Source organism: Lemur catta, chromosome 19 (assembly GCF_020740605.2).
Source record: "Lemur catta isolate mLemCat1 chromosome 19, mLemCat1.pri, whole genome shotgun sequence".
Lineage (NCBI taxonomy): Eukaryota > Metazoa > Chordata > Mammalia > Primates > Lemuridae > Lemur > Lemur catta.
The window spans coordinates 22,297,291-22,308,615 of NC_059146.1; the positions used below are offsets into that span (position 1 = coordinate 22,297,291).

The window sequence follows — 11,325 nt, forward strand, 5'->3', positions numbered from 1 at the left end:
CCTTAAGATGTATTAAAAAAATAACCTTAAACTAGTACCGAATAGACACCTAGGAGAAGCAAGTGCAAGTCCTCTCTGGAGTTAGATAATAGGAAGGCATGATCCTTGACCCTGATTTATTCCTGAGAGGATCTTTTAAAGTCAATAAATACCACACAGTTAAAATAACCTAAACCACAAGGATTTAAGTCATGATGAACAAGAACAAGCCAAAACAAAAATGCCTTACCAAGCTTCAGCTACTGGAGGGATCAGACTTACCTGTAATACAAAGCAATTATACTTACTATGTTTAAAGAAAAAGAACAAGTTTAAATTCTGAGAAAAAAGAAAGCCATAAAATAAAATCAGCAAATAAAGAATAAAATGGAACATATAGAAATTATAAATATAATTGGTAGTAAAAACTTAATAGATAGAACAGTAGATTAGACATAATTAAAGGAAAACATTAATAAAACAGAATAAGTCATAATTATCTAGAAGGCAGCATGAAAAGAGAAAAATGCGTAATGTATAAGAGATTATGAGTCTTAGAGGATAGAATAAGAAGTTCTAACACATTTAATGGGAGTCTGAGAAAGATAAAATATTAAGGATAAAATTTTCTTATAACTGATGAAAGAGTCCAATCCAGATTCAAGCATTCAAATAGGTCTCTAACAGGATAAATAATGGAGAAACAGTAGAATGCTAGAGATAAAGATGTGATCTTTAAAATCTAACATGGGGTTGGGAGGGGGAACCATTCTATCTACAAGGAAGCACAGGTGCAGGTGGGTGAAGAGGAACAGTGAAAACCAGAAGGCAGTGCAATGAGAGATTCAACATGCTGGGGAGGGGGGTGTCAATCTAGAATTTTATAACCAGCAAAAATCATCAAGAATGAGGACAAAAACCTATTTTCAAAGAAATAACAAATTAAGTTTCCTACCATTGAATCTTTAATAAAGACAATTCTGAAGACCATCCCTTAGACAGAAGCAAATGATCCCAGATGGAGACACACAGAGCAAAGAAAGTGGTAAATCTGTAGATAAATCTAAACAAAATATGGATTGTATATAAAAACATCATCTTGAGGATTTAAAGGAAAAAATTCAAATGCAAAGAATTTATGAAGAAGACCCCTAAGACAATCACAGCAACAACAAAAATAAACGAATGGGATCTGATTAAATTAAAAAGCTTCTGCACAGCCAAAGAAACAGTCATGAAAATAGACAGCCTACAGAATGGGAAAAAATTTTTGCATACTACACATCAGATAAAGGACTGATACCAAGAATCTATTTAGAGCTCAGGAAAATCGGCAAGAAAAAATAAAACAACCCTATCAAAAAGTGGGCAAATGACAGGAATAGAAATTTTTCAAAAGAAGATATAAGAATGGCTAACAAACATATGAAAAAATGCTCAACATCCCTAATCATCAGGGAAATGCAAATCAAAACCACAATGAGATATCACTTAACTCTGGTAAGAATGGGCTTTATCAAAAAGTCCCAAAACAACACATGTTGGCGTGGATGCGGAGAGACAGGAACACTCATACACTGCTGGTGGGACTGCAAACTAGTGCAACCCCTGTGGAAAGCATTATGGAGATACCTTAAACAGATCGATACAGCAATCCCATTATTGGGCATCTACCCAAAGGAACAAAAGTCATTCTATAACAAAGACACCTGTACTCAAATGTTTATAGCAGCACAATTCACAATTGCAAAGATGTGGAAACAACCCAAATGCCCATCAATCCACGAATGGATTAGTAAACTGTGGTATATGTATACCATGGAGTATTACTCACCTATAAGAAATAATGGTGATACATCTCTTTGGTTCTCCTGGAGAGAGTTGGAACCCATTATATTAAGTGAAGTAGCCAAAGAATGGAAAAACAAGCATCACATGTACTCACCAGAAAATTGGTTTCCCTGATCATCACCTAAATGCACATCGGGGAAGGATACCAATTGGATATCAGACTGAGGCGAGGGGTGGGGGGAAGGGATGGGTGTATGCCTACATGATGAGTGTGTTGTGCACTGTCTGGGGAATGGTCATGCTTGAAAGTGCTGACTCGGGGAGGTGGGGGGTGGAGGGAGGGGATGGAGGTATGACTACATGATGAGTGCCAGGTGCACTGTCTGGAGAATGGACGCGCTTGAGGCTCTGACTCAGGGGGATGGGCGGGACATGGACAATGTATATAACCCGAGCTTTTGTACCCCCATGAAGAGCTGAAATTAAAAAAAAAAAAATAAAAAAAAAATCTACAACAGCAATAACAAAGTGTAAATGAGTAAATTAAAGTAAATGTCCCAAGGTTCAGAAAGAAGATGAACGAATTGAATACTTGGAGATGATAGATTGAGTGGGAATATAGAAATTTCTATTTTAATGAACACTAAAAGAAAACCCAGAAGGTATCGCTAACTCTCAAATCAGCAGAAGAAAGAAGATGGAATGATAAAAAATACACAATCCAAAAGAAAGCAAGAGAGAACAGAAAAATAAAGGAACAGATAAGAAAATATAAAACACAACAAGATGTAGATTTAAATTCAAACATATCAGTAATTAAGTATCAACAGATTGAATGTTGTAACTAAAAAACAAAGATTGGCATGCTGGATTTTTAAAAAAAAATTAAACTGTAAGTTACATAGTAAAACATAAGGAGGTCGCAGTTGCACAACCTTGTGAATATAGTAAGTGCCACTGAATTTTTTTTTTTTAATTTTTGTTTTGATTTTGACTATATCTTTTTTTTTTTTTATTTCAGCTCATCATGGGGGTACATAAGTTCAGGTCATATACATTGTCCATGTCCTGCCCATCCCCCCGAGTCAGAGTCCCAAGCGCGTCCATTCTCATTCTGCAGACAGTGCGCCTGGCACTCAACATGTAGTCATACCTCCATCCCCTCCCCCCCCCACCTCCCCGGGTCTGCACCTTCAAGCATGACCATTCCCCAGAGGGTGTGCAATGCACTCGTCATGTAGGCATACACCCATCCCCTCCCCCCACCCCCCATCCCAGTCTGATATCCAATTGGTATCCTTCCCCGATGTACATTTAGGTGATGATCAGGGAAACCAGTTTTCTGGTGAGTACATGTGATGCTTGTTTTTACATTCTTTGGATACTTCACTTAGTATAATGGGTTCCAGCTCTCTCCAGGAGAACCAAAGAGATGTCGTATCATCGTTATTTCTTATAGCTGAGTAGTACTCCATGGTATACATATACCACAGTTTACTAATCCATTCGTGGATTGGTGGGCACTTGGGTTGTTTCCACATCTTTGCGATTGTGAATTGTGCTGCTATAAACATTCGGGTACAGGTGTCTTTGTTAAAGAATGACTTTTGTTCTTCTGGGTATATGCCCAATAATGGGATTGCTGGATCAAATGGTAGGTCTACTTGAATCTGTTTAAGGTATCTCCATATTGCTTTCCATAGGGGTTGCACTAGTTTGCATTCCCACCAGCAGTGTATGAGTGTTCCTGTCTCTCCGCATCCACGCCAACATGTGTTGTTTTGGGATTTTTTGATAAAGGCCATTCTCACCGGAGTTAAGTGGTATCTCATTGTGGTTTTGATTTGCATTTCCCTGATGATTAGGGATGTTGAGCATTTTTTGATACGTTTTTTGGCCATTCTTATGTCTTCTTTTGAAAAATTTCTATTCATGTCCTTTGCCCATTTTTTGATAGGATTGTTTGATTTTTTCTTGCTGATTTTCCTGAGTTCTAAATAGATTCTTGTTATCAGTCTTTTATCTGATGTGTAGTATGCGAAAATTTTTTCCCATTCTGTAGGCTGTCTGTTTATTTTCGTGACTGCTTCTTTGGCTGTGCAGAAGCTTTTTAATTTAATCAGGTCCCATTCGTTTATTTTTGTTGTTGCTGCGATTGCCGTAGGGGTTTTCTTCATAAATTCTTTGCCTAGACCAATGTGTGTGAGAGTCTTTCCTACATTTTCTTCTAGAATTCTAATCGTTTCCCATTTAAGGCTTAAATCTGTTATCCACCGTAATTTGATTTTTGTGAGAGGTGAAATCTGTGGGTCCTGTTTCAGTCTTCTACATGTGGCTATCCAGTTTTCCCAGCACCATTTATTGAATAGGGACTCTTGTCCCCAGAGTATGTTTTTGTCTATTTTGTCAAAGATTAGATGGTTATATGAGGATGGTTTTATATTTGGGTTTTCTGTTCTGTTCCACTGGTCTGTGTCCCTGCCCTTGTGCTAAAGTGCCACTGAATGTTAACACAGTTAATTTTATGTTTTGTGAATTTCACCTCAATAAAAAGAGACAAATAGTAAAAGCATGGAAAAATATATCATGCAAATTATAACCAAAAGGAAGCTTCTACAACTATATTGATCAGACAAAATGGAGTTTACGGCAAAAAGTATTATTGGATAGATTCATTATTTGGTTCATGCTCATTTTAAAATTATCTTCCTACTCAAGTGAACTTAAATTCTTATGAGGTGAACATAATTACTTCCCATATACAATTCATGGATCAAAGGAGAAATCACAGTGGAGATTGGAACATATATTGAAATGAGAAAAGAATATACCTCATAATAAACTCAGGTGATGCAGCAGCTGAAGTGCATGTATCTATCAGAAAAAGAAAAGCTGAAGAATAAGTTTTCTTAAATGGCAAAATAAACCTAAAAAAAGATGGAAGGAAATAAAGATAAGGACAGAAATTGATGAAACAGACAACAAGCACACAATAGAAAAGATCAGAAAGCTAAAAGTTGGTGCTTTGCAAAGGCTAACAAATAATTTGTCTCAGCATTGTCCAATAGAATATAATGTAAGCCATGAGTGTAATTTTAAATTTTCCAGTAGCCATGTTAAAAGGTGAAAGTAAATATGAAATTAATTTTAATAATACAATGTATTTAACCATATGTCAAATATCCTTTTGATATATAACCAGTATAAAAATATTAATGAAACATTTTACATTTTTTTGTACTACTTTAAATCCACTGTATTTGACACTGTAGCACATCTACATTCAAGCAAGCTACATTTCAAGGGCTCAGCAATCACATGTGGCTGGCAGCTACCATGTTAAACGGTGCAGATCTATCTCAAGAATGGGAAAAGAAATTGCAGATGTAACAGATGTTAAAAAGAAAATAATATGAGCAATGTTACACAGTAAACCTGAAAATTTAGATATTTAAGACTCCGTGAGCTTCTAGAATAATATAAAAATACTCAAGAAGAAAGAAAAATGAAGTTTTAAATTATTAAATTAGTAGTCAAATGTTTTCATATAGAAAATTCCAAACTTAGAAGCCTTCATCAGTGACTCTTACTAGATATTCAAGGGAGAAATAATTCCACTCCCACACAAATTCTTTCAAGACTGGAAAGAGAAGAAATTTGCCAGCATCTTTTGAGGCCAGCATAATCATGATACTAGAAACCAATAAGAATTTTATTGGTTGTAATACCATTCTTATAATTTTTGTAAGAAAGGAAATTATTGGCTAGTGTCATTCATGCAAAAACACTAAACAGACTATTAACAAGCAGAATCCAGAAATGTATTAAAAGAATAAACATAATGACTAAGTTAGGTTTATCCTAACAATGTAAAGTTGCTTTAGCATTAAAAAGATCAGTTAAAAAAAAAGGAGGGGGGGAGTGCAAGAACTATTAAAAAAAAAAAAAAGTCAGGCAATGTAACTGACCATACTAACTGATAAAAATAAAAATTACAATATACAGAAAAAAGTTTGAATTAAAACATATCCATTTGTTATAAAACATATCCATTTGTTATAACTTTTGAAAAAATATTTGGGAAATTCCTTGACCTAATAACAAATGTGATCAGATAATCTAAAGCAAACATTTGTTTAATGATGAAGAGAGGGAAATTTTCTCTTCAATATCAAGAAAAAGATAAGAATGTTGGCTATAATCACTTTCAGTCAACAATGTCCTGAAAATCTTAGTAACAGATATAAGGTAATAAAAATACTAACCCTATAATCCTTAAAAATAAAGAAAAGGAAGAAACTCCTAATTCTATGTAGAAGATATGAATGTACATAGAAAATCCAAGAAAATCTATAGGTAATTTATCAGAATTAACTAGTTTAACAGGATTGCTTGAAAAAATCAATATATAAAAAGTATTTATATACCAACAAGAAGCAATAAGCTAATGGAATTAAATAAAAGTACCATTTATAGTAGCATCAAAAAGGAATTACCTAGGAATAAGGCTACCACAGTATATGTGAGACTTTTGTAGAGAATATCATCAAATTATAATGTAAAACAGTAAAAAAAAATCAAAGATTGCAATATTCAGAATCTTAAAAAGTTAATTCTCCACAAACTGACTTTAGTTTTGATGAAATCCCACTGAAAATGCAATGTTTTTATTTTGTTGTTTTGTGTTGGACTTGAAAAGTAGATTTTGAAATGTGCATGGAATTTGCAAGACACCAGGAATACCTAAGAAACACTTAAAGAATAAAAAGTGGGAAGGCTTGCTCTAAATATATCAAGGCAATATAAAGTTTTAGAAATTAAAAAGCAATATGGGGTTCATACAGGGATGACCAAATAGGCCAGAGACACAGAATAGGGATCTCAGAAACAGAGCTATCTACATGTGTTCAGATGTTGCATCATGGAAGGTCATGTCACAGATAGAACAGGGAAAGGACAGGCTTTCAACAAATGATGCTAGGACAATTACAGTTGTCCCTCAGTATCCGAGGAGGGTAGGTTCCAGGACCACCTGTGGATACCAAAATCCCCGGATGCTCAAGTCCTTTATAAAATGGTATAGCGTTTGCATATAACCTACACACACCCTCCATATACTTTAAATTATCTCTGGATTACTTATAATACCTAATACAATGTTAATGTTATGTAAAAAGTTGTTGTATTAGTTTTTTAATTTGTATTGTTTTTTTCTTGTTGTATTATTTCTTTCCTGATTATTTTCAATCTGCGGTTAGTTGTATCTGTGGATATGGAGGGCTGACTGTACCTATCCATATGGATGATAAAGTCTGTCTTGTTTTGTCATCTTTCCTTTCATGATATCCAACCAGGATGTAGTAACCCCTGAGAAGTGGTATCATGACTATTCTTTTGCAGTTTGGTGAAATGTTTTTTCACTGCCGCCGGCTGTCAAGGCCTTGCCTCTGTTCTTACCAGCAATCAAAACCTGAAAAATCTGCAGCTTGGGTACAACGATATAGGAGATGTGGGCATGAAGGTGTTGTGTAAAGCTCTGACACATCCCAACTGCCACTTGGAGCAACTTGGGTGGGTATTGCCAAGGTCATGGTTATGTCTTCATGAATGGCAAAGGATGGATAATTGATGGGCAGAAAGAGAAATCAAAAAACTCCTCCAGGGGTAACATAGCACTTAGCTGTTGTTGCATAATGAACCACTCTAAAACTTACAGGCTTGAGACAGTGAGCACTTGTGATTACTGGCTGACGGTTGGTCTGGGCCAGGCATCGCTGACCTTGGCTGGACGTGGTCAGGAAGCCGGGGAGATTGGCTGTTCTGGGCTGGCCTCACCATCGCATGTAGAGGTTGACTGGCTGTCACCTGGGGATGACAGGTGTGATTGGACCATGTCTCACCTAACTGGGCTCATTGACATGGCATCTGTGTCAGTTTGCTAGGGCTGCCATAACCAAGTATCACAGACTGGGTGGCTTACACATAAATATGTTGTCTCTTGGTTCTGAGGCTGGAAGTCCAAGATCAAGGTGTCAGCAGGGATGACACCTTCTGAGGGCCTTGAGGGAAGGATGTGTTTGGAGCCTCTCCTTGGTTTGCGGACAGCCGTCTGTCTTCTCCCTGTGTTTTCATGTTGTCTTCCCTCTGCGTATATATGTGTACAATTCCTCCTTTTCTAAGGACACCATCATAGTGGGGGACGGCCACACTGATGTCCTTATTTTAATTTAATTATCTTGTAAAGATTCCATCTTCAAATATGGTCCCATTTGGAGGGTAGAACTTCAACATATGAATGGGAGGGCGGCACAGTTCAGCCCATTGCAGCCTCTCAGAAGTTCAAGAGATCAAGAAGCATAGAAGGCATCTGAGATGTAGGCTCAGAACTCACATCATCTTGCTTCCATTGTGTTATATTATCCAAAGCAAGGTACAAGGGCAGCCCAGATTCAAGGGCTGGGAAATAGACTCTAACTCTTAGTGGAATGGGCTGCCAAGTCACATTGCCGTGGGCATAACCACAGAGAAGAGTAGACAGTTGGGGCTGCTTTTAGCATCTAAACAGAGGAATAATCTGATGCCATAAACACTGGATTGTGAGATCCTGTACTCAGAGGCTATGGGGTGAGCCTTGGCTAAATGTCTAGCTCATATCCCACCTCTGCCCTGAGGGTGGGGCTACTTCCCACTTTATGTCTTTTTATTGCAGGTTGGAAGGATGTGAATTAACCAGTGCCTGCTGCAAGGATCTCTCTTCTGTTCTCACCAGCAGTAAGACCCTGCGGAAGCTAAACCTGGTCATGAACGCCTTTGACCACAGTGGGGTGGTTGTGCTCTGTGAGGCCCTGAGACATCCAGATTGTGTCCTGAAGATTCTTGTGTGAGCTGGGGTTTCTTCACAGTGGGGAGAGTGCTCGGGTCTAAGAAGAGATTGCTTAGAACCTAAAATGTGCAGCTACTGCAAGCTAATCACATTGTACTAAAATGCAAATAATGTCCCCTGTCTTGGGGTTGGTGCATTAGTAAGAGACAGTGAGTATAAAGCCCTAATCACCACTGTAGCTACTGAATAGTGAGTGCCCAATAGATGGTGGCATTTGGTACTATTGTAAATTATAGTACATAAATATTTACGATTGGTAATGTAAGTTATTTATATTTGTAAATATAATTTATATTTGTAAATGTTATATTTGTAAATATAAAGTATAAGTTATATCTTATATCATAAAAATATATAATTTGCATTTATAAAAGTATGAGTTATAAATATATTATTTATATTATAATCCTATAAACATTTTATTAGATAACTACATGATAAATCCTTGGCATTTATCTTTCTCATTCATTTTTCCCTACCTTTTTTCCAAAACAATCTGAGATCAAGGCAATAATAGGTAGTTTTCAGGCCATTCACTTCCAGAAAACGGAAACATAAGATGTTGGGTTGAAATTATCATAACTCCAGCGCTAAAGAACATTCACTTCTTTTCTCTCTTATGAAGATACAGGTTCATTTCCTTGAACTCCATTCTTCTAAATCTCCATCTAAAAATATTGGATGCCTGGCATTATTTCTTTCTCATTTTAAATTTTGGTAAAAGTTTAGAATGGGTAGTGCCAGAGTTGATGCATTGTGACATGGAAAGACTTTCATTGTCATTTTCTGTCAAAGAGGCTTGTGTTTGAATTCTAGCTTTTTCATATTTAGTCCTATAACCCTGGGAAAAGCATTTGTCCTCTCTGATTATCAATCTTCTATGTGCAAAATAGGGGTAATTATTTGACATAGTAATTATGAAAATATATATCAAATGATGTGATAAATATAATGCAACCAAATAAGTGAGTTTGCATCTCATCCTGCCCTGTTTCCAACCATGAATAGTTTCACAAATATGTATATGAAGATAAACAATTGCACTAGAAACATAGTTCACTCCAACAGTAAGATGAAGCTACTTGGGACAGTTGCAAATAAACAGACACCAAACAGAGACAGGAGATTGCATATCCACAGAAGAGCCAAGACAGTGATCCTTAATCCTTGTGTCTGATTCAAAGTCACAACATAATGTGATGTGTAAGTGTGGGGGCTCCAGAACCAAATTGCTGTGATCTGTATCCTGACCATACCACTTTCTAGTTTTGTGACCTCAGGCCACTTCCTTAACGTGGCTCAGCCTCGGTGTCTTCATCACAAATGAAGACAATAATAGTATCCCATAAGGTTGTGAAAGCTTAATGAATACACATGTAAAAGTCTAAGCAGAGGGCCAGGACCAGGCACTCAGATAATGGTAACTGTTAATACTTTATCTTTTTGAAAGTAAAAAGAGCTTCAGTCTTTTTCCCTAGCTTCCACTGACTTCGTGTTCCAAACCCTAACGTTTTTGTGGAATCAGTGCTTGATGTTACTGACATTCATTCTGTTCAGTGACATCTCTTCATAATTTGGTGTTTAGTGACAGCAAGTTGGCAGCTTGAAGTCAACCATGATTGGATTGGAGAATTTACACCACAGAAATGGGCAAAGTTAAAAATCAGGGCTGCTTTTTTTTTTTTTTTTAGAGCCATGGGTAAGTATTAGCACATCACTGCATATGATGGGTATGCCTTTTCCCTTGGAGGCAACACCAGGGTCTCCTAGACTTGTCCTGGGAGGAAATGGTATAGAGGAAGATGATACGCAGAAAAGTGAATTAAAAATAGAGCCTTTTTTATATTTTATTAATACCAGGCTGAATAAATATGAATTTCATGAGGAAACCCAGATGTTCCTAATGGCTGAGGAAGAGAGAAATCCCGACTTGGCAATCATAGATGAATGACGAAGCAGAGACAGGACCACGGGAGTGGACACCCGATTGCAGGCAACCTGGACTCATTCCGGCTCAAGGTCACCTGAAAAGGCTGGGGATTGGGGCCCTTACTTGTTCTTGTCTGTACCCAGGTATTACAAATCACTGACACTCCGAGATGAGATAATTCTGGCACCCTGTTCGGACGTGTTTCATATAATGTATGTCTTCATTTGTTCTTTGGCCATGGATGAACCACTGAAAGACCTTCATGGTCAAATGTCTACCCTGTCTCCCAAAGACATTTTAAACACTCAATAAAGTATTATATCTTCTTTCCTCTTTTTTTTAATTTCAAGATATTAAGGGGGTGGGGTACAAATGCTTTTTACATGGATACATCGTATAATGCTGAAGTTGGGGCTTTCAGTGTGCTAGTCACCAGGATAGTGTTCATTGTACCCGATAGGCAAATTTTTATCCCTCCACCTCAAACCCTCCCCTCTTCTTGGTTTCCAGTGTCCTTTACGTCTTCATGCCTGTGTGTACCTGTCGTTTAGCTCCCACTTATTAGTGAGAACACGTGGTGTTTGTTTTTCCATTCCTGAGATACTTCACTTAGGATAATGGTCTCTATTTCCATCCATGTTGCTGTGAAAGATGTTGTTTCATTCCTTGTTATGGCTGAATAGTACTCCATGGTATACACATACCACATTTTCTTTACCCATTTATGAACTGGTAGGCACTT

The 11,325-nt window shown here is 37.1% G+C and overlaps 1 protein-coding gene across 1 annotated transcript in view; it reads left to right on the top strand.

Moving 5' to 3' along the window:
* NLRP4 (NLR family pyrin domain containing 4) overlaps window positions 1-10,604 on the top strand; it is a 34,533-nt gene extending 23,929 nt beyond the window's left edge. The window contains exons 7-9 of the mRNA XM_045531922.1: window positions 7,171-7,341; window positions 8,480-8,650; window positions 10,514-10,604. Of these exons, the coding sequence (XP_045387878.1) occupies window positions 7,171-7,341; window positions 8,480-8,650; window positions 10,514-10,604 (433 nt within the window). The remainder of the gene's footprint in view (window positions 1-7,170; window positions 7,342-8,479; window positions 8,651-10,513) is intronic.
* Window positions 10,605-11,325: the final 721 nt, after the last annotated feature.